Source organism: Schistocerca serialis, chromosome 3 (genome assembly GCF_023864345.2).
Source record: "Schistocerca serialis cubense isolate TAMUIC-IGC-003099 chromosome 3, iqSchSeri2.2, whole genome shotgun sequence".
Classification (NCBI taxonomy): domain Eukaryota; kingdom Metazoa; phylum Arthropoda; class Insecta; order Orthoptera; family Acrididae; genus Schistocerca; species Schistocerca serialis.
This window is the reverse complement of record NC_064640.1, coordinates 1005969144-1005993747: the sequence shown is the minus strand read 5'-3', so window position 1 is coordinate 1005993747 and position 24604 is coordinate 1005969144. Positions and strand designations below refer to the sequence as shown.

At 44.7% G+C, this 24604-nt stretch overlaps 1 protein-coding gene across 2 annotated transcripts in view; it reads right to left on the bottom strand.

Moving 5' to 3' along the window:
- Positions 1 to 24604, bottom strand: part of LOC126471452 (uncharacterized) — a 413388-nt gene that overhangs the window by 249866 nt on the left and 138918 nt on the right. Inside the window, exon 1 of one of the 2 annotated variants that reach the window (XM_050099639.1) lies at positions 7079 to 7113. The exons of the other annotated variant lie outside the window; for it this stretch is intronic. Within the exon in view, the coding sequence (XP_049955596.1) occupies positions 7079 to 7102 (24 nt within the window). The 5' untranslated portion in view covers positions 7103 to 7113. Of the gene's footprint in view, positions 1 to 7078; positions 7114 to 24604 lie in introns of those variants that run through there. 2 annotated transcript variants of the gene reach the window in all.

Below are 24604 nucleotides of genomic sequence, written 5' to 3'. Positions count from 1 at the left end.
TGATTAACACAGTTGTTGGATGTCATCCTGAGGGATATTGTGCCCAATTCTGTCCAATTGGCGCTCTTGGTCTTCAGAATCACGAGCTGGTGATATGATCCAAACTTTCTAAATTGGGGAGAGATCGGTGACATTGCTGGGCAAGGTAGGGTTTGGCAAGCTCGAAGACAAGCAGCAGAAATTGTCGCCGTGTGCGGGCGGGCATTATCTCGATGAAATGTAAGCCGAGGATGGCTTGCCACGAAGGGCAACAAAAGGGAGCGGAGAATATTTTCGTCGTAACGCTGTGCTACGGGTGCCGCGAATGAGAACCAAAGGTGTCCTGCTACGAAAAGAAATGAGACTCCAGATCATAGCTCCTGGGTGTCGGCCCGTATGGTGGGCGACAGCTAGGTTGATATCCCACCGCTGTCAAGGGCGTCTCTACACACGTCTTCCGCCCTGAATCTTGTTGACTGGAATAGAACTGTCTTCAGTGATGAGTCCGTTTCGAACTGAGCCCCGATGATCAACAAAGACGTGGCTGGAGACGCACCGGACAGCAGTGGTATGCAACCTGAGTGTCGCCCGCGATACGGCCCGAAAGCTTTTGACAATGTTGACTGGAATACTCTCTTTCAAATTCTGAAGGTTGCAGGGGTAAAATACAGGTAGCGAAATGCTATTTACAATTTGTACAGAAACCAGATGGCAGTTACAAGAGTCGAGGGGCATGAAAGGGAAACAGCGGTTGGGAAGGGAGTGAGACAGGGTTGTAGCCTCTCCCCGATGTTATTCAATCTGTATATTGAGCAAGCAGTAAAGGAAAGAAAAGAAAAATTCGGAGTAGGAATTAAGATCCATGGAGAAGAAATAAAAACTTTGAGGTTTGCCGATGACATTGTAATACGGTCAGAGACAGCAAAGGACTTGGAAGAGCAGCCTTGAAAGGAGGGTATAAGATGAACATCAACAAAAGCAAAACGAGAATAATGGAATGTAGTCGAATTAAATCGGGTGATGCTGCAGGAATTAGATTAGGAAATGAGACGCCTAGAGTAATAAATGAGTTTTGCTATTTGGGTAGCAAAATAACTGATGATGGTCGAAGTTGAGAGGATATAAAATGTAGATTGGTAATGACAAGGAAAGCGTTTCTGAAAGAGAGAAATTTGTTAACATCGAGTATAGATTTATGTGTCAGGAAGTCGTTTCTGAAAGTATTTGTATGCAGTGTAGCCATGTATGGAAGTGAAACATGGACGATAAATAGTTTAGACAAGAAGAGAATAGAAGCTTTCGAGATGTGGTGCTACAGAAGAATGCTGAAGATTAGATGGGTAGATTACATAACTAATGAGGAGGTACTGAAAAGAACGGGAGAGAAGAGAAATTTGTAGCACAACTTGACTAGAAGAAGGGATCGGTTGGTAGGGCATATTCTGAGGCGTCAAGGGATCACTAATTTAGTATTGGAGGGCAGCGTGGAGGGTAAAAATCGTAGAGGGACACCAGGAAATGAATAACTAAACAGATTCAGAAGGATGTAGGTTGCAGTAGGTACTGGGAGATGAAGAACCTTGCACAGGATAGAGTAGCATGGAGAGCTGCATCAAACCAGTCTCTGCACTGAAGACCACAACAACCCAAGAGTGATGGTCTGGGGGGCCATTTCATTTCTAGCAGGCCCCCTTTAGTTGTCATCCGCGGCTCTCTTACAGCACAGCGGTAGGACGGCGATACTCTACACTCTACGCCCCGTTTTGTGGCCCTCCACGGCAAGCCATCCTGGGCTCACATGCCCGCCCGCACACGGTGCCAGTTTTTACTGCTTGGCTTCGCGTTTGCCAAACCCTACCTTGGCCAGCAAGGTCGCCGGATCTCTCTCCAATTGAGAACGTTTTTGTCATGTCACCAGTTCGTGATTCTGACGATTTAACGCGGCAATTGGACAAAAGTGAGCACGATATCCGTTAGGAGGATATCCAACAAGTCTGTCAGTCATTGCCAGGCTGAATAACTACTTGAATAATCGACAGAGGTGGACCAACGCGTTATTGGCTTGCTCAATTTGTAAAGCTCTATGTCTTGAATAAATCTTCAAATTTTTCTGAAATTGTAGTCATTTGTTTGTCTATAAACGTGCATTACATCCTCAGATTTCCGTACTATTCGGATAGTTCTTTCGTGCTGCGTCTAGAGAACAAGAGCCGTCTTGTCACACTAACTTGGGGCACGCCTGACGATACATTGGGCTCCGATAAACGCGCGCCGTCCGAGTCTACATACTGGGTTCTGTTCAAATGGCTCTGAGCACTACGGGACTTAACTTCTGAGGTCATCAGTCCCCTAGAACTTAGAACTACTTAAACCTAACTAACCTAAGGACGTCACACACATACCTGCCCGAGGCAGGATTCGAACCTGCGACCGTAGCGGTCGCGCGTGTTCCAGAGTGTAGCGCCTAGAACCGTTCGACCACCCCGGCCAGCCTGGGTTCTGTTACTCAAAATGTTTTCAGGCCACTCTTATATCTGAGAATCTCCTCCGCACTATCGGACCTTTTTAACAGTTAGTATCGTGGCACTCTATCAAACGCTTTCCGTAAATCTAGGAGTATGGAATCCGCCTGTTGCCCTTCATCCATTGTCTACAGGATATAGTGCGTGAAAAGGGCAGGCGATGCGTTTTAAGTTCGTGTTGAATTGCGGATAGAATATTTCCTCTCTCGAGGAAATTTATTATATTCGAAATTAGAATATATTAAACAATTCTGTATCAACAACGGAACAAATGAAACTGTGTACTTCAAGAAAAATTTGCAAAAGCGTGTTTTAAGTTCGAACAGAGGAAATTCATGAATTCACGTAGTGTGCTCCAAATATTGAGGATCGCTACAGCGATGAAGGAGAGAAGATTAGGATATAACATTCCGTCGACGACGAGGTCGATAGAGAGGGCGCACAAGTTGGGGATTCAGGTAGAATGGGTAAGGAAATCATCGGTGTCCTGTTTAAGGCAAACCATTCCGGAATTTGCCTAAAGTGATTCAGGGAAGCCGTGGTGATACTATATCTGGATAGCTGGACGGGGATTTGTGTTCAAATGTGTGTGAAATCTTATGGGACTTAACTGTTAAGGTTATCAGTCCCTAAGCTTACACACTACTTAACCAAATTATCCTAAGGGCAAACACACACACCCATGCCCGAGGGAGGACTCGAACCTCCGCCGGGACCAGCTGCACAGTCTATGACTGCAGCGCCCTTGGCCGCTCGGCTAATCCCGCGCGGCGGGGGATTTGCAACGCCGCTCTTTTGAATCCGAGTCTTGTGTCTTTCCATTGCACCACCCCAGTCAGTGCGACAGCAAAGATCCAGAAATGAGTTTAATTCCGATCCATTGAGAACATTGCCTAGGAAAGTTATTTATTCATCTGTCTAGTGATACTCGTATTTTTAATGCTTGAACCTAATAACTGATTAGTGAAGTACGCGATGCAAAGGTTTTCCCGATGCACTCACTATTACTATTTGCGACAAATTTAAAATTAATTCCATACAACAATACTCGTATTTTTACGCTGCAGAAATACTTTTGATTTATCAACTTAGATATTGGTTCAAATGGCTCTGAGCACTATGGGACTCAACTTCTGAGGTCATTAGTCCCCTTGAACTTAGAACTAGTTAAACCTAACTAACCTAAGGACATCACACACATCCATGCCCATGGCAGGATTCGAACCTGCGACCGTAGTGGTGTCGCGGTTCCAGACTGCAGCGCTTAGAACCGCGTGGCCACTTCGACTTAGATAATCTAAAAGCTTCTCAACCGACTGCTGTTGGACAACAAAGTTGCCAGAAACTTGTTTCGGAATGTACTATTTATACTAAAAGTTAATCAGCATATTTTTAGTGACCATTTAGGACACAAGAAATAACTTATATGTTATTTTCATACACATATACTTCAACATCCACATTTGAGCTAGCCAAAAGGTATTGATGAAGTTAAACGTTTCATCTACTACGTGTTTCTTAGAAACAATACGGGCGTAATTCAGAAGAATAGGGTAAAGAATCGGCAGAGACTTTGTCGAAATTAAGGGTGACCACGGGGACCTAAATCAGGTTTCCCGGACTGGGAATTGAACCCGCATTTCTTGACTACGAACCGAACATGGTGGTGCCATGGCCGGAATGGTTCCTTCGAAAAGTATATGGCCAACTTTGTTTGCCACACTTGACCAGTCCGAACTTGTGTTTCGTGTCTAATGACACTGTGGCACACGGAGCAAGCGCTTGTCTTCCTGAGTGTGATTTTAGTGCCTTAACATCCCAATTCAAATCCCTGCCAGGTCCCTCTGACTGAGATATTCTATGGTTCTCCTAAACTTCTTCAGGAGAATGTCGGGGTAGTTCCTTAAGCAATTTCGTGGCCGATATCCTCCCCCCACTAGCCGACTTGTTCGAAACTGGGTTTATGTCGAGACCAAGCAAAATGGAGGAGGAAATTGGCCACGGATTAGTTTAATGAAACGTTTCGGCATTCAGCCCAAGCAATTTTGATAACCCGTGGAAGTACTAAATCTGGATGCCCAGGTAGGGATTTGAAACTCGCTCCACTGCCAGAGGCGGGTCAGGCAGGCTGCTCCAAAAATATCCATTACGAGGATATGTATTAAGCTGAGGTTTTCACTAAGTTATAGCGGAACATGGAGTACATTTTCTGGCATACACAAGTAATTACTAAAGTTTATAGCTGCAGAGTTATTAGACAGACCGTCTTCTTTTTAAATGAAACTTAATTTTTCTGTGCCGTACTGCATCTGCAGCAGCAATTTGAGCAGCAGTTGTCACCAAAGCGACACAACGAACTGTCACAAATCGGTTACTTCAAGGACAGCTCCGAGTCGGACGCCTTTTAGCGTGTATTCCACTGACCTCAAACCACAGCCACTTGCGACTTCAGTGGTCTCAAGCGCGATCTCACTGGAGGGCAGGCTGGAGGTTTTCGTGTTTTCTGATGAAAACTGGTTTCGCCTTGGTGGCAGTGATGGCCGTGTGTTGGTTAGAAGGGCCTGCAATCAACCTCTCTGCGTGCTGGACACACTAGACCAATACCTGGAGCTATGGGCTGGGCTTCGATTTTGTACGACAGCAGCGGCACTCTCGTGCTTATCCCACGCACCCTGACTGCAAATTTGTTCGTCAGTCTAGTGATTCGACCCGTTGTGCCGCCATTTATGAACAGTACTCCAGTGGGTGTTTGCCAACAAGATAACGCTCGCCCACCTACCGCTCTTGTAACCCAAAATACTCTGCATAGAGTGGAAATATTGCGTTCGATCACCAGACCTGACTCTAATCGAGAACATTTGGGAAATCATCGGACGACAACACCAGCGTCATCCACAACCAGCATTAACCGTCCCTGTATTGACCGACCAAATGCAACAGGCATGGAACTCAGTCCCATAAACTGATATCTGGCGCCTGCCATGCGTGCACTTTTCCATGCTTGCAGTCAACGTTCTGGCGGTTACACCGATTATTTATACACCAGCATTTCACATTTGTAATGGCTTATCTCGCGAGTACATTAATTTGTGATCTTGCAGTGTTAATCACTTAAATATGTTGCCTAGACAAATATATTCGCGAAATTTCATTACTCTAAATTAATGTTTTTTAGTGTTGCGATTTTTTCCGTCAGCGAATTACTCATATTATTCTAAGACAATGTTTCCGGATGTCTTAGAAGAAAAGAAAGAAAGTGTGTGTTTGTGTATGTATTGTGAGGTATCGATAGCATCGCGCTCCTGTTCATAGCAGAGTTTGCAGCCCGGCGCTTGTTACAGTCTTCGATGCGCGATTGTTACTCAGTGCCCGTGATGTTATTGCGCAAAGTTCGCTTCACTTTGATATTTTTGTCTCTGACGGGTGGGGTGGCTACGGTATCGTAATATATCGGGCTTCAGTTCCAAAGTGAAGAGACGTTCCTGTTTTAAAAATTATGCGAAAATTTTATTTCGATAGGCGTCCGATCCTGGTAGCTGAGTGGTCAGCGCGACGGAATGTCATGCCTAACGGCCACTCAGGGACTGGGTGTTGTGTTGTCCTTATCATCATTTTCATCCCCATCGACACGCAAGTCGCCGAAGTGGCGTCAACTCGGAAGGCGTGCTCCAGGCGAACGGTCTACCCGACGGGAGGCCCTAGCCACACGGCATTTCCAGTTCGATAGACGCCTTAATTAAGCTGTCCCAGTTACGTGGAGACGGCACCACCACGGTGGTATTGTCGTATCTGACTTCACGATTTTAATTCAGGCACTGCCGGACGACAGTGTATTTATTGGGATATATCAGTCAGTAAACAAGGACAGAGGTTTCACTTAAAGCAAGACTTAAGATCTGGTGTGTACCTCATTCGTCAGCCAGGAAACACCAATTGGATGTGCATTTCACGCACAAACGTCCTGGATTAGATAAAAAAAAGAAAAAAAATTGTTCTTCAAAGGCCGTTGGGAGTCTAACTCTGTAATAAGAAGAAAGCGAAGAGGAGGAGGAGTAGGAGATTATAGAATTTAACGTCCCGTCGACAAAGAAGTCATTAGAGACGGAGCACAAGCTCGCATTAGGGAAGGATGGGGAAGGAAATCGGCCGTGCGCTTTCAAAGGGACCATCCCGGCGTTTGCCTGAAGCGATTTAGGGAAATCACGCAAAACCTTAATCAGGATGGCAGGATGCGGGTTTGAAGCATCGTCCTCCCGAATGACAGAAAGCGACTCAACAATACTGCAGTACGCATCGAGTCCAGGCAGCGAGCGCACATAAAAGCACCGTTCGCATAATCTGAAAAGAACTGCTTGGTAAGTCGGTCAGCAACGCGCAGAAATGGAATCGTCAACGCAGCTGATAACGCGAATATGTTGTATCTACCGACCACGGCGAGGTGCTCTCAGAAATTACCTAGGCTACAGAAATTATTGCTGGTCTAGTGGTTACTGGGTGACTAGTGAAAAGTGGACACAAAATATGGTGGTGATAAGGAAAGAGTGAAAGTAAAGTACGGTGAGGGTTGAGTACTGCACCTGAGCGGGCGGGCCGGGCGTCATTCTGTGGCGGGAGCGCACACACGACTGCTTAGACCAGGCCTCGTCTCCTATGGCAAGGCAGGAAACAGCCAATCACAGCCCGCCACCCAATGTCACCGTTGCCCAACAGGGCGTCAGCTGGCTACCGCACCGCGCGCGCCGCCCGCCAATTGAAACCGCCGTGGGGTGGCGCCACATCGATTGTCTTATATCACGGCGCGCCACTAAATTTCCTGTCACTCTGTCGGTTACAGTGTCAAGCGGTTTGCTCTTTCGTAGTAGGAGGATTTTTCCAGAGCTCCCTTTCTGACTACTGATGCAGACAGATTTATGACACGTATTCTGAAAATGAGTTTCCATTTGCCTTAACCATCACAAATCGTCAAGCTTTTTAACATTTTACATCTTCATCAATATTCTGCAAGCCAAATAACGGTGTGTGGCGGAGGCATTGGCGTCACCGCCGGAGGGGGGGGGGGGGGGGGCGTGCCTCTCGAATAGTTTTTGAAAACCAGTAAAAATTAACAGTTTGCTGGATTTATTAACGTCCAAGTAAACCAAATCCACTTGCGTTTTCGCTAAAAAGACACTATTCCAAGTTTTAACGATTCTCTCGGTACGACTACGAGTGTTGAAAGAGCGGTGTAGATAAGCACGAATCTTCTGGTTTTGCTGTAAGTTTGTAGGAAGGGTGGCCAGGAGGCAGACGGTTAACAATCGAACGCCACGTGATATTCACTTACAGTCCGGTGACGGTATGGTAGTACAGTTACTGTACAGTCAGTGTATGAGCCAAGAGGAATTACTATGAAGAGAGTTCAAGGCAATTCTTCAATACTGTCTTTCTTTAAAAGGAAAAGAGTGATGGTAATGAAAGGTTTATTACAGAATGTATTCCAGTTTACTCAATCTCACCAGTACAATGTTGTAGAACACCGAGGTTGTAGCAATTTATAATCTGTTTTTAAACTGATTTAAATATAGCATGTAGCCTGTTATGTTCTACACAAATAATTAAAGATTTAGGACATAATACATAATAATCATACACACACTGTCGAGATATTTAAATGTTAGTACACACATCAAAAAAAGTTTTGCGTCATCCCAATTCCCAGAACTCCTCAAGACAGACGTTGACTGTGCATATTGTATCAATATTGTATCACAGACACAGTGCCTTTGACTGTACAGAGATGTCACTAAACCCGCTCAGAGATGTAAACAACCATGCAAGAGCAGCGCCTATTAGACGGAGGGGTCCGACAGCCGATGAGTTCCAGTCAATCCCCCAGGAAGGAGGCACACGGCTCGTATTGTCTGCACTTCAGCCATGCCTAGACGGTCACTACCGCGGTTCGATCGCGTCCGCATTGTTACTTTGTGCCAGGAAGGGCTCTCAACAAGGGCAGTGTCCAGGCGTCCCGGAGTGAACCAAAGCGATGTTGTTCGGACATGTAGGCGATACAGAGACACAGGAACTGTCGGTGACATGCCTCGCTCAGGCCGCCCAAGGGCTACTATTGCAGTGGATGACCGCTACCTACGGATTATCACTCGGAGGAACCCTGACTGCAACGCCACAGTGTTGACCAATGCTTTTCGTACAGCCATAGGAAGTCGTGTTACGACTCAAACTGCACTCCCAACGTCCATGGCGAGGTCCATCTCTGTAACCACGACACCATGCAGCGTGGTACAGATGGGCCCAACAACGTGCCGAATGGACCACTCAGGATTGGCATCACTTTCTCTTCACCCATGAGTGTGGCATATGCCTCCAGGTAGACAATCGTCGAAGACGTGTTTGGAGGCAATCCAATCAGGCTGAACGCCTTAGACACACTGTCCAACGAGTGCAGCAAGGTGGAGGTTCCCTGCTGTTTTGGGATGGCATTATGTGGGGCCGACGCACGCCGCTGGTGGTCATGGAAGGCGCTGTAACGGCTGTACGATACGTGAATGCCATCCTCCGACCGATAGTTCAACGATATCAGCAGCATATTGGCGAGGCATTCGTCTTCATGGACGACAATTCGCGCCCCCATCGCGCAGATCTTGTTCCTTCAGGATAACGACATCGCTCGTCTAGAGTGGCCAGCATGTTTTCCAGACACAAACCCTATCGGAATGCCTGGGATAGATTGAAAAGGGCTGTTTATGGAAGACGTGACCCATCAACTACCCTGAGGCATACACACCGAATCGCCGTTGAGGAGTGGGACAATCTGGACCAACAGTGCCTTGATGAACTTGTGGACAGTATGTCATGACGAATACAGGCATGCATCAGTGCAAGAGGACGTGCTACATGTGGCCTCATTTTCAGTTGATTGAAATATTACCACTACTAACGTTGAGAACACGTGGAGCATTGGACGCTGGTATTCGGATAACTCCACGTATTGACGGAAATTATTACAACCATGGGGCACATGAGATGATACTTTAAAACTTCGCGATCTCTGGAACAATTCACTTGGGTCGTGGGACGGCTTTAACATCTGGGATTCAGTGCGTGAGACTGTCGCGCTCTGCCAATGCGTATACCTCCGCGGACTGTGTGAAGTCTGCTGTCCATGTTCACAGTCACATACCTGGTCTATCTCTTACACCGCGCCCTTCCGGGTAAGCTTCACGTTTCTGTTTCCAGGTCCTTTACTGTCTACGGTGATGTAAGGTAAACGATGAGTACTTCGAACGATTTTGCACTCATGCAAAAGTGTCTCCTATATGGAACTCGTGTTCTCTATACATGCCATATCTAATCTTAAGCATAATCTTTAAATAAACTGATAATCAGTTTTGTGCTTCTGTCCGAAGTCATCTCACACTCGTGCAGTGACTGGCATTCAGTAATAAAGTTGTAGAGTTTCGGCACGAAACAGTATCCAAAGGATTTTCACGGAATATTAATACCCAGTTCAGTTAATTCCTGGTTTCCGTGAAGATCTTTTCCCAGACATCCACACATTGTTCCATAGTGTATAGTCAATATTCGAATCATAGCATTGTGATTTATTTCCATGTGTTTTCGTGGGAAGTAGTGATGTAACGCCCCTTCTCTTCTGAGGGTACTGTATGCAGTATGTATCTGAGACGTGCGAATGACTGAGGAACGCTTGTGCAGGGTAGTCGGGTTTCTACGATTGTAGTATGATAATGAAAACGATAGTAGTGAAAACTGATGACCGCTGCTACTACTTCACTGAAATAGCATCAAAGGCGCTACCGAGCTTAATGTCTCCATTCGATGAGCGGATCACCACCGACAGTGTTGCGTGAGATGCTGCACCAAGTTGGGGAGTTATCCCTGAATAAGCCATGCAGGCTGATGTTCAGGAACTGTACGTCGCTACGAATCTTTCTCTTGCCAAGTAAATACTGCATAAAGTCATGCGTAGCTCCAAAACCTTCTCAGTGTCATCCGTTCTAGCCACCTGCGTCTAAAACAAGATGTGTAATGTATGAGATTCTAAACAATGCAAAAACTGTGAAGTGTGTGAATATGTAATCTTGATTTCATCACATTAATTTCTCTCGTTGTTACTTATTCACAGACTTTAGCCTGGAACCTCCGGAATAAAAACTCTCTTCGCTGTCTATTTACTCCTCTCTACTACTCTCTTTCTATATCTGATCTCTTAATTATTATATAAAGTAGTCAAAATTAAACTGACGCTGAAAATATTTCATCCACATTAAGACAGACAACCCAACGTAGCTCATCCGCACCTGGGACAGGCGATGTAAGTTGCGTTGCCTATATAATGTGCATGAGATACAGAGCTACTCGAAACGAAGGAACAGATTTCAAATATTTATTGCTTCCAAAGTGAAAAAGATAGACACGCAATTCCAACGTTCCTGGAAAGAGAAAAGTTCAAATGTTTATACAGTCAATGTGAACATCATGTGTTACACGACAAATATCAAAACGGTGGCTCATTTCCTGCCACACACAGAGCAGCTGATATCTCGGTATCGAATTCATAGCTTCAGCAGTGTGGTGTCGCAGACTTTCAAGAGTGTCAGGCATAGGGAGGGCGAAAACCCGGTCTTTTACGTAACCTCACAGATAAGTCACAAGGTGTGAGGTCTGGGACGTTGAACTTCATCGCCGGCGCCCTCCAAGGCCTCCAGACCTCACACCTTGTGACTTTTATCTGTAGGGCAAAGTAAAAGATTGCGTTTTGATCCCCCTATACCTAAAACTCTTGAAAGTCTGCGACATCACGTTGAGGAAGCTGTCGATTTGATAGCGAGAGGTCAGCTGCTTCGTGTGTTTGTTAGGAAATGAGCCACCGTTTTGATATTTGTTGAGCAACACATTGTGCTCACACTGAATGCATAAAAATTTGAATTTTTTCCCCAGAAATATTGCAATTGTGTTTTTTATCTTTTGTAGTTTGGAAGGAAATATATGTTTGAAATTTGTTTCTTCTTTTTGAATAGCCCTGTATTTTGCAAGCCTGATCTATTTTGCCGACCCTGTAATTATGTCTGTCTATTTTCATTACTCTTCTCTTTCAAAGTTTTGTTTTGTCGGATCCTTGATTGTATCATCAAATGTTCAAATGTGTGTGAATTCCTAAAGCACCAAACGGCTGAGGTCACCGGTCCCTTGACTTACACACTACTTTAACTTCTACTAAGAACAAGACACACACCCATGCCCGAGGGAGGACTCGAACCTCCAGCGGGAGGGGCCGCACAATCCGTGACATGGCGCCTCAAACCGCGAGGCCACTCGGCTCGGGTTGTATCATCACTTAACTCCTACTTTAAAGATAAAATTTCGTCATTACCCGCTGCTAAATAAATCGCTTAAGCTACATTCTAAATTTATGTACACCTAGTACTGAGCTATTGTTACTGTATTTGTGCAAGCTTTACACTGTATGATTTTGTGCAAGAAGAAATTAACAAAGAACGAATAGCAAGAATTAAGAATAGCTTTCGGAGTACTAACTTGATCAAGCGAAATATTTAACAACTAAATAAAATTATTACTATGTGAAGGCGATAGTACTGTTGTTATTTCGACAGGTTTTAACTCTCAGTACTTGCCAAATTTTAGTAGAAAGACATCTTCTCGAGCCTGCGTGAAATACTGAAAGCGCATGATGGGCCTTCGGTAACATTAGGTAACTGCTTTTCACAAACAGTGCTTTACCAGACTGAAACATCCGAGAAAACCTCAAGGACAGTAATTCTCCCTCAATATTCCGAGGTCGACAGTGGCTCTCATACATAACAGCAACATTTATGAAAGAAGGTGTATGACAGCGGACTTTTTAACTAAGCCTTTTCGATTTCTCTCAGAAAAAAATCTGTCACTTTGAACGTAGTGTGTGCCAAATATTCTTCAAAAAATGATTCAAATGGCTCTAAGCACTATGGGACTTCACATCCTAGACTTAGAACTACCTAACTAACCGAAGGACATCACACACATCCATGCCTGAGGCAGGATTCGAACCTGCGACCGTAGCAGCAGCGCGGTTCCGGACTGAAGCGCCTAGAACCGCTCGGCCCAGCGGCCGGCAAATATTCTTCCTTCCAAGGAAAAGTGCACAGAGCTTAACATCGGAGCCAAAGGGAAAGAACCTCTGCTTAGTGGCTAAAACAGAGGTTCACCAAAAATCGTCCTTCCCACGTGATATTCGCGAATGGAACAGGAAAGGGGGAAGTGGAACCAAAAGTGCCTTCCACCACACGCCGTAAGGTCGTCTGCGGAGTATGGATGTACATGTAGGCCAGAGATAACTCTGCAGCCTAACTGTAGGAGCGAATTATGAAATTCGACTTTACTTCTATCAACTACAAAACGGTTTAAACCCTTACGTCCTCTAGGCAAATCATCTTAGACGGCGAAGTTCAGACAGATTTGTGCTTTGTCTCATCTCAAATGTCGGATATAAACTATTAGTGTGTTAGGATATTTCATTTATTTCCTTTCAACAATTTCGTGTTAGGCATTTGAACTACGCCTCGAATGTACATAGATCCGCTGACTAAATACACTCTAAGACAAAAAAAGAAAAATGCACTACGAAGGAATTATCCGAATGAGACGAAAACCGTTAGATGTGAGTACGTGTAAGGACATACAAATGATTGTTGTTGCTGTTGTGGTCTTCAGTCCAGAGATTGGTTTGATGCAGCTCTCCATGCTACTCTATCCTGTGCAAGCTTCTTCATTTCCAAGTAACTACTGCAACGTACATCCTTCTGAATCTGCTCTGTGGATTCATCTCTTCGTCTACCTCTACTATTTTTACCCTCTACGACACCCTCCAATACTGAATTGGTGATCCCTTGATGCCTCAGAACGTGTCCTACCAACCAGTCCCTTCTTTCAGTCAGGTTGTGCCACAGTTTCCTCTTCTTCCCAATTCTATTCAGTACCTCCTCATTAGTTAACGTGATCTACCCATCTAATCTTCAGCATTCTTCTGTAGCACCACATTTCGAAAGCTTCTACTCTCTTCTTGTCTAAACTATTTACCGTAAATGTTTCACTTCTATACATGACTACACTCCATACAAATACTTTGAGAAAAGACTTCCTGACACTTAAATCTACACTGCTGGCCATCGTAAATGCAACACCAAGAAATACAAGAGGTAGCACAACAAAATTTATTTTGTAGATAACATGTTGTCCAAGTATCAAATGATTACGTTTACAGACGTCTGTGACATGTGGTTCCTGCCAGAATCAGTAGCCAGAGTAGCCGCCATTGTTGGAGATCACCGCTGCCACACGTCTCGGCATTGAGTCAAAGAGACGTTGGATGTGTTCCTGGGGTACAGCAGCCCAAGCAGCTTCCACACGTTGCCAAAGATCATCTGGTGTGGCAGCTGGGGATGTAATCTGGGTCACTCGTTGTGCAACCATGGACCACATGTTTTCTATCGTCGAAAGATCCGGAGAGCGAGCCGGCCAGGGAAGCAATTCAATCTGGTTATTGACGAAGAACCTTTGGACAATGCGTGCCACGTGTGGTCGCGCATTATCCTGTTGAAATATGGCTGTGGCCGAGCCCTGAAGGTAAGGAAGGACAACTGGCTCCAGCACCTCAGATATGTAGCGCCCGCTATCTAAAGTACCGGCAATGCGTACTAGAGGCGTGCGAGAGTAATATCCAATACCGCCCCATACCATAATACCCGGTGCAAGACCAGTGTGGCGGTGCATAATGCAGCTGTCCAGCATCCTCTCTCCACGGTGTCTCCACACTCGAATCCGACCATCGTGGTGCTGCAGACAGAAGCGTGCCTCGTCAGTAAAGACAACGTCATTCCATTCTGCCGTCCACATCCGTCTGTCATCACACCATTGGCGACGGAGACGGCTGTGGTTCCACGTCAATGGTAGACGAAGCAATGGACGTCTTGCGGACAGACCACTCTGCTGTAAACGGCGTCGAATGGTACGCGCAGACACTGGATGATGCGTTACAGACGCAATGTGCTGTGCTATGGTTCGGGATGTCACTGAGCGATCCGTCACTGCCATGAGCACAATTTGCCTATCAGCACGTGCAGTGGTGCACCGAGGTGAATGCGATTGACCACGTCGGTCCGTCGTACCCTCCTGCATCCAACGGTCACATATCCGCATTACAGTTGTTTGGTTTCGTCCAACACGACTAGCGATTTCTCTGTATGATAATCCACAATCTCGGTAAGCCACTATCCTTCCTCTGTCGAACTCGGATACTTGATCAAAGGATGTTCGCTGTTGTCTACGAGGCATAACTGATCGTCTTGTGAAACAACCACAAGGTAAACACACGTGCCGAACGTACACTCGTCGAAATCGCCAAGCATTAAATGGCGCTATGAGGTGGCGCCACAGGCGCGCGTGATGTGCGTCTGCGCTGAAATTCTAATCAGTTGCATAACTCATCGCTGCAAACTCATGGTGTAAATTTCACTCGATTCGGATGCTTCCTTCAGGGTGTTGCATTTACGGTGGCCAGCAGTGTATACTCGATGTTAACAAATTTCTCTTCAGAAACGCTTTCTTTGCCATTGCCAGTCTACATTTTATACCCTCCCTACTTTGACCATCGTCAGTTACTTTGCTCCGCAAATAGCAAAACTTATCTACTACTTTAAGTGTCTCATTTCCCAATCTAATACCCTCAGCATCACCTGACTTCAGTCGACTACATTCCATTTTCCTCGTTTTGCTTTCGATGATGTTCACGTTATATCCTCCTTTCAAGACACTGTCCATTCCGTTCAATTGCTCTTACAGGTCCTTCACAGTCTCTGACGGAATTACAATGTCACTGGCAAACTTACAAGTTTTTATTTCTTCTCCATGGATTTTAATTCCTGCTCAAAATTTTTCTTTTCCTTTCCTTAATATATCTTCTAAGATAAGTCGTAGGGTCAGTACTGTCTCGTGTGTTCCCACATTTCCACGGAATCCAAACTGATCTTCCCCGAGTTCGGCTTCTACCAGTTTTCCCATTCGTCGGTAAAGAATTCGTGTTAGTGGAATGAGATTTTCACTCTGCAGCGGAGTGTGCGCTGATATGAAACTTCCTGGCAGATTAAAACTGTGTGCCCGACCGAGACTCGAACTCGGGACCCTTGCCTTTCGCGGGCAAGTGCTCCACCAACTGAGCCACCGAAGCACGACTCGCGCCCGGTACTCACAGCTTTACTTCTGCCAGTACCTCGTCTCCTACCTCGCAGGAGAGCTTCTGTAAAGTTTGGAAGGTAGGAGACGAGGTACTGGCAGAAGTAAAGCTGTGAGTGCCGGGCGTGAGTCGTGCTTCGGTGGCTCAGTTGGTGGAGCACTTGCCCGCGAAAGGCAAGGGTCCCGAGTTCGAGTCTCGGTCGGGCACACAGTTTTAATCTGCCAGGAAGTTTCAATTCGTGTTAGTATTTTGCAGCCATGATTTATTAAACCGATAGTTCGGCAGTTTTCACACCTGTCGACACCTGCTTTCTTTGGGATTGAAATTATTATATTCTTCTTGAAATCTGAGGGTATTTCGTCTGTCTCGTGCATCTTGCTCACCAGATGGTAGAGTTTTGTTATGGCTGGCTCTCCCAAGGCTATCAGTAGCTCTAATGGAATGCTGTCTTTTCCCGGGGCCTTTTATTGACATAGGTCTTTCAGTGATCTGTCAAATTATTCACGCAGTATCATATCTTCCATTTCATCTTCATCTACGCCCTCTTTCATTTCCATAATATTGCCCTCAAGTACATCGCCCTTGTTGGGTTGTTTGGGAGAAAAGACCAAACTGCGAGGTCATCGGTCTCATTGGATTAGTGATGGACGGGGAAGGAAGTCGGCCGTGCCCTTTCAAAGGAACCATACCGGCATTTGCCTGGAGTGATTTAGGGAAATCACGGAAAACCTAAATCAGGATGGCCGGACGCGGGACTGAACCGTCCTCCTCCCGAATGCGAGTCCAGTGTGCTAACCACTGCGATCGCCCTTGTATAGAACCTCTATGTACTCCTTCCATCTTTCTGCTTTCCCGTCTTTGCTCAGGACTCGTTTTCAATCTGAGCTCTTGATATTCATACAGGTGGTTCTCTGTTCTCTAAAGGTCTCTAATTTTCCTGTAGGCAGCATCTACCTTACCCCTAGTGATATATGCCTCTGCCTCCTTACATTTGTCCTCTAGCCATCCTTATTTAGGCATTTTGCACTTCATGACGTTTCTATTCCTTTTCACCCACTTCATTTACTGCATTTTTATATTTTCTCCTTTCATCTATTAAATTCAATATCTCTTCTGTTACCCAAGGAATTCTACTAGCTCTCGTCATTTTACCTACTTGACCCTCTGCAGCCTTCACTATTTCATCTCTCAAAGCTACCCATTCTTCTTCTACTGTATTTCTTTCCCCTGTATGTGTCAACCGTTCCTAATCCGCTGTCTGAAACTCTCCACAACCTCTGGTTCTTTCAGTTTATCCAGGTCCCATCTCTTTAAATTCCTACCTTTTTACAGTTTCTTCAGTGTTAATCTACAGTTCATAACCAATAAATTGTGGTCAGAGTCAACATCTGTCCGTGGAAATGTCTTACAGTTTAAAATCTGGCTCCTAAATCTCTGTCATACCATTATATAATCTATCTGAAATCTTCCAGTGTCTCCAGGCCTCTTCCATGTATACAACCTTCTTTCATGATTCTTAAATCAAATGTTAGCTATGATTAAGTTATGCTCAGCGCAAAATTCTACTAGGCGGCTGCCTCTTTCATTCCGTTTCAAAAATGGTTCAAATGGCTCTAAGCACTATGAGACTGAACATCTGAGGTCATCAGTCCCCTAGATTTAGAACTACTTAAACCTAACTAACCTAAGGGCATCACACACATCCATGCCCGACGCAGGATTCGGGACTGAAGTGCCTCCAACCGCTCGGCCACAACGGCCGGCTCATTCCGTAGCCCCGGTCCATATTCACCTACTACTTTTCCTTCTCTTCCTTTTCATACTATCGAATTCCAGTCCCCCATGACTAATAATTTTCGTCTCCCTTCACGATTTGAATAATTTCTTTTATCTCATCATACATTTCTTCAATCTCTTCGTCATCTGCGGAGATAGTTGGCATATAAACTTGTACTACAGTGGTAGGCGTGGGCTTCGTGTCTATCTTGGCTAGAATAATGCGTTCACTATCCTGTTCGTAGTAGCTTTTATTCATTATTGAACCTACTCCTGCATTAACCCTATTGGATTTTGTATTTATAACACTGTATTCACTTGACCAGACGTCTTGTTCTCCTGCCACCGACTTCACTCATTCCCACCACTCACCCTATCCATTTCCCTTTTTAAATTTTCTAACGTACCTGCCCGATTAAGGGATCTGACATTCCACGCTCCAATCCGTAGAACGCCAGTTTCCTTTCTCCTGATAACGACGTCCTCCTGAGTAGTCCCCGCCCGGACATCCGAATGGGGGACTATTTTACCTCCGGAATATTTTACCCAAGAGGACGCCATCATCATTTAACCATACAGTAAAGCTGCATGCCCTTGGGAAAATTACGGCTGTAGTTTCCCCTTGCTTTCAGCCGTTCGCAGTACCAGCAAAATGGCTCTGAGCACTATGGGACTCAACTGCTGAGGTCATTAGTCCCCTAGAACTTAGAACTAGTTAAACCTAACAACCTAAGGACAGCACAAACATTCATGCCCGAGGCAGGATTCGAACCTGTGACCGTAGCGGTCTTGCGGTTCCAGACTGCAGCGCCTTTAACCGCACGGCCACTTCGGCCGGCGCAGTACCAGCACAGCAAGGTTGTTTTGGTTGATGTTACAAGGCCACATCAGTCAACCATCCAGACTGTTGCCCCTGCAACTACTGAAAAGGCCGTTGCCCCTCTTCAGGAACCACACGTCTGTCTGGCCTCTCAATAGATACCCCTCCGTTGTGGTTGCATCCACGGTACGGCTAACTGTATCGCTGATCACTGAGGCACGCAAGGCTCCCCAGCAATGGCAAGGTCCATGGTGGGGGGAGGGGGAGAGGGGGGGAAATGATTACAATTTGAGAAAAATTGAATCACTTATTGCCGGTCGGAGTGGCCGAGCGGTTCTAGGCGCTACAGCCTGGAACCGCGCGACCGCTACGGTCGCGGGTTCGAATCCTGCCTCGGGCATGGATGTGTGTGATGTCCTTAGGTTAGTTAGGTTTAAGTAGTTCTGAGTTCTAGGGGATTGATGACCTCAGATGTTGAGTCCCATAGTGCTCAGAGCCATTTGAACCATTTTTTGAATGACTTATTGAAGACAAAGTGCTTGATAAATTCAGCAAGTCAACAATGCGTTGGTCTACCTCTGGCCCTTATGCAAGCAGTTATTCGGCCTATCGTTGATTTATAGAGTTGTTGGATGTCCTTTCACGAGATATCGTGCCAAATTATCTCCAACTGGCGTGTTACGTCTTCAAAATCCGAGGGCCCTGTCCACAATGCTCCAAACGTTCTCAGTTTGGGAGAGATGCGGTGACTTTACTGGCCAAGGCAGGGTTTGGCAAGCGCGAAGACAAACAGTAGAAGCACATGCCGTGTGCGAGCGGACATTACCTTACTGAAATGTGGGCCCAGTATGGTTAGCCATGAAGGGCAACAGAACGGGGCGTAGAATATAGTCTACTTACCACTGTGTTGTAAATCTGCCATGGATGACAATCAAGGGGTTCCACCAGCTACGAAAACAAATAGCACCCCAGACCATCACTACTGGCGGGCGACAGTCAGGTTGGAATCCCACGTCTGTCCGCGGCGTCTCCAGATACGTCTTCGCAGGTCATCGGTGCTCCATGCGAAGAGCGACTCATCACTGAAGACATTTCTGCTGCAGTGAATGAGATTGCAAGCCGAAGACTTGTTTGAACATGCCCCGGTAATACGGCCCGACAACCGGGTGTGAGCGTGTCATCCGCGGCACCCTGACACCACAGCGCTACGTCGACGATATTCGACGTCCAGTTTTTTTGCCTTTCATGGCAAGCCATATTGGGCTTGCATTTCAGCAAGATAATGCCAGCCCGCATACGGCGAGAATTTCCACTGCTTATCTTCGTGCTTGCCATGCCCTACCTTGGCCAGTAAGATCGCCAGGCCTCTCCCAGTTCAGAACGTTTCGAGCATTATGGGCAGGTTCCTCTAACCAGTTCGGGGTTTTCAAGATCTAACGCGCCAATTGGAGAGAATTTGGCACTATATCACTCACGAGAACATCCAACAACTCTATCAATCAACGCCAAGCCGAATAACCGTTACTATAAGGGCCAGAAATGGACCAACGCGTTACTGATTTGCTCTATTTTCAAAGCTCTTTCTTTTGAATAAATCATCCAATTTTTCTGAAATTGTAATCATTTGTTTGTCTATACATGTACATCACATCTACCGATTTACGTCCTATTCGCAAAATTCTTTCGTGGTGCGTCGTTTTTTTTTTTTTGTCTTAGAGTGTATGATTTAAATAATTCATTAGAGTTCAGTTGGATTATGTACACATTTAGAAAACTGGAAGAAAAGTAGCCTGAATAACTGTGCATCAAAACAGTTACAGATTATAAAGATGTGAAAAATTGTACTGCCAAAATATTTACTCCTTTTTCTGTGATATGAAAGTCTCAAGATACTAAAGCCAAAACTGGAAGCTAGTTACGAGCTTTTTAGGCAAGTCTTAGTTAATAGTAAAGTTTTTGTTTCGAAACTTGTAGCTTATGTAATGCAAAAGAATTTAATCCTTCCGTTATTGACGTAAGTGTTTTGAATATTACTTAATCTCATCTGTGACTACTCAGTAAGAAATCATATACACATAAAACTGTGTTATATAAACTGCAAGTTAACTCCGTGTTGTTGTTGTGGTCTTCAGACCAGAGACTGGTTTGATGCAACTCTCCATGCTACTCTGTCCTGTGCAAGCTTCTTCATTTCCAAGTAACTACTGCAACCTACATCCTTCTGAATCTGTTTAGTGTATTCATCTCTTGGTCTCCCTCTACGATTTTTACCCTCCACGCCGCCCGCCAGTACTAAATTGGTGATCCCTTGATGTCTCAAAACGTATCCTACCAATCGATCCCTTCTTCTAGTCTAGTTGTGCCACAAATTCCTCTTCTCCCCAATTCTATTCAGTACCTCCTCATTAGTTATGTGATCTACCCATCCAATCTTCAGCATTCTTCTGTAGCACCACATTTCGAAAGCTTCTATTATCTTCTTGTCTAAACTATTTGGCGTCCATGTTTCACATCTCTACATGGCTACACTCCATACAAATACTTTGAGAAAAGACTTCCTGACACTTAAATCTATACTCGATGTTAACAAAAAATTCTCTTCAGAAACGCTTTCCTTGCCATTGCCAATCTACATTTTATATCCTCTCTACTTCGACCAGCATCTGTTATTTTGCTCCCCAAACAGCAAAACTCATCTACTACTTTAAGTGTCTCATTTCCTAATCTAGTTCCCTCACCATCTCCTGATTTAATTCTACTACATTCCATTTACTCGATATACACCTTCGTATTATGTGGCAAAAATGACCTACTTAACACGTAACTAATTAATCTAGGCTAAAATATATCCGATAGGAAACAACGCTGAAATCTCATGTGTTATTTTCCTTTGTTAATGAGAGTTTTATCGTCGGATATTCTTATCTAGGAACAGAATCTTATTATTGCCTTGAACGTAAGACAAACACTACTTGCACTCAGTAAGGATCAGCAGCTTAGAGAGCAGCCACCGTCGTCGCCTTTTGGCAGAATACTGGCCACGGCCGAAGTGGCGTTGGTGCTGCGCTGTCGGTCTGCTGTCCACGCTAAGTGCTACGTGATTAGCTGCACCGCTTGCCTCGCGAGACGTTACACTCACGACTGCCTTCGCCTACACGCCTACACGTGGCGAAATGCTTCACAGCATCTTAGCAAGATTCACAGCAAGTCGAGTATTGAGGGGGGAGGAGTGCAAAGGAAGCAAAGTGAAAAGAAAGAAAGTAACGGAGGAGGACAAAACAGCGATGAACAGTATAGGAAAGAGAAAAAAAAAACGTGAAAGCTGACTCAAGTATGCTGTTTTATTTATTTATGCTTTTCACATATGTAACATAAACAGCTTTTAAAGTGGTGGCACCAACTTACTGTGTGAATGGAATATGTCTACTTCAGAAAAAAAAAATTCTGAAAATACGCCGAGTACATGGTGTTTCTGTGCAACATCCTGACAGTATGTCTCTATAGAGTCAACAAGACGCACGGAACTGATATGTGCTCTATTTTTTAAGTACATGAAATCGTGTGAGCTGCACAAGAAGTATGTGCTGCACTCTCAAAAGCAACTTTCATTCTAAACTTAATTCGACGAAATTGTGACAGTTTTTAGCCCTTTTTCAACTTTTATTTTTCTACAGTCGCGACGTTCTCAAACCATTTTGGATTAAATAGTTCACTGTTATTACTTGCCGGAGAAGCTTTTCACCACGTTAGAAGTTAAGCAATGTAATAGACAAAATAACTTAACTGAGCTCGTGTTTATATAGTAGAGTTATTTTCAGATTATAAATGGGTACTTACTTTCAGCTGTTATGTAAAATACTTTACTATAAACAATGACTGAGAAATGCTTAATTTGTATATGTGATTTTGTCAATGACTTATGTAGTATTGGCGGGAAGGGATTGGGTTGGTAACTGCAGCACCTTGCTGCTATCTATCGTTGACAGCATTCATCTACATCTATATCGTTAGTCTGCGAGTCACAATTAAATGCCTGGCAGAGGGTTCATCGAACCACCTTTAAGCTGTTTCTCTACCTTTGCACTCTCGAACAGCGTTCGGGAAAAACGAACCCTTAAATCTTTCCGTCCAAGTTCTAATTTCTCTTATTTTATTATGATGATCATTTCTCCCTATGTAGGTTGGCGCCAACAAAACATTTTCTCTGAGGTGAAAGTTGGTGACTGAAATTTCATTAGAAGGTCCTTCCGCAGCGAAAAACTCCATTGTTTTAATGACTGCCACCCCAATTCGTGTATCATATCCGTGGCACTCTCTCCCTTACATCGCGATAGTACAAAGCGAACTGCCCTTCTTTGAACTTTTTCGATGTCTGCTTGAATCCTGTCTGATGCGGACCTCTTACTGCAGAGCAGTACCCCAGAAGAGGGCAGACAAGCGTGGTGTAAACAGTCTCTTTAGTAGACCTGTTTCCATTTCTAAGTGTTCTGCTAATAAATTGCAGTCTATGGCTTGCTTTCCCGACGACATTATCTATGTAATCTTTTCAATTTAAATTATTGGCATCTGTATGCCCTAAGGCCTAAGTATTCAGTTGACTTTAAAGCCGTGTAATTGTGTTGTAGTCACTTGGTGGTGAATTTATGAATGACCAGAATGTTGTGCACTTCTCTTACCATTAACTGTGTCATTGGCAGGCTACATTAATTTCTTCCATTCAGGAATTGCAGGCACTTGTCTAGTGGTGTGTACTGAGTGGAGCCACTTACCACACATCCGCAGCATACCTTGCAAGGAGGGCGTGAATATGTATGATGGAATGCGGCTGATCATGTTCAAGTCTAGAATAGTAATTTGCTGTACTGTGTTGCTTGACTTACTTTGGAATGTCTGATATTCCATAACAGATAAGTGACCGACTTTATTGCAGAGGTAGCCAATTTAAGTTTCTGGGTCACTTCGGATGTTGGTGGAGCTGAAGCTTGTATGGTGCTTTTGATAACCCTCATGCTGTGAAAAGTATTCCAGCCATTGATAGTGGAGGCAACGAAATCGATATTTTTAAGTATGTACACCTGCAAATAGGTACTCAATTAATAACTGAAAGTAACTCCACTATATGATCAGGTGCTCAGTGACGTTATTTTGTTTACTTTTATAAGAGATCCAGACAGGAAATACGGGAGAGGTATTGTCTGCCTGTAAACTGAAAAGCGAGCAGCGTTCGTCGTTGATAAGAATTGTCTTTCCTAGAAGAACGCTACAGCTGGTGCACAGGACGACTAAGAATCAATTTCCCCTCTAGTGTGCAGAGATTTACGTAGAATCTGTCCATATGCACTGTTCAAATCATTATTAATACTATCTCATTTATTTCTAGTCTCTGTAGAGATAACGCGCTTTGTGGGAAAATAAAAGCCTCCCTAGTATCTCTGCGCCCTTCGTCGCCCGTGATTCGTAATGCGTGCGTCAGAATGATCGGTATATCTTTGTGAAATACTCTTTAGTAGTTTCTTGTGACTTAGTAGTGTAGAAGAGTGGGAAATGGCCTGCTCGCTCTTCAGTTTGTAGACCTAAGTACGAGGATAGTGCTTGATCACAACCCGGCAACCTAACTTTCCTCTTGCTTCTGCGCTCCCCTACGTACACCCCGAAGATCACAATGTAACTCTGAATACGGCTCTACTGCACTGAAATGTGATACGTACATTTAATATTTGTTCCTAATCCACTTCATTGATTCGGCCAGATAGCTGAGCCTGTCCGTGCGCTGCTTCCGGGACGGCAAGGTGCTCTGCCCCGGATCGATTCAGCCCGACGGGTCAACGGCGTGAGTCGCTGAGCCTGGATGGGGTTTTTATGCTGTTTCCCGCATCCCACTACGCGAATACCCAAGTGCCATGACGGTTCCACGATTCGTAAACACTTAGAAAACTTTAGCTCACTTTTACACGGATGATATTACATGCAGACAGTTGTGGTACTCATACGAGTACGGGGTGGCGACAAGAAGAGCATCCGGTCACCCATTAAATTAACCTTGCCAAATTTGTTAATAACACCGCCAACCCTGAGCAAATGCGCGAAAAGGCACTTACGAAAAAAAGAAGAATCCATCTCATTTAAAAACAAACATAATTTTATATCATTAAAATACTGTTTTTAATAATCTACGATTTTTTCATCGCCTGCAGCGCGGAAACTATTATTCCTAGGAAAAAATTAATATAAACTTTTTTGCTGGAAACTTAATGTAGTTTAATT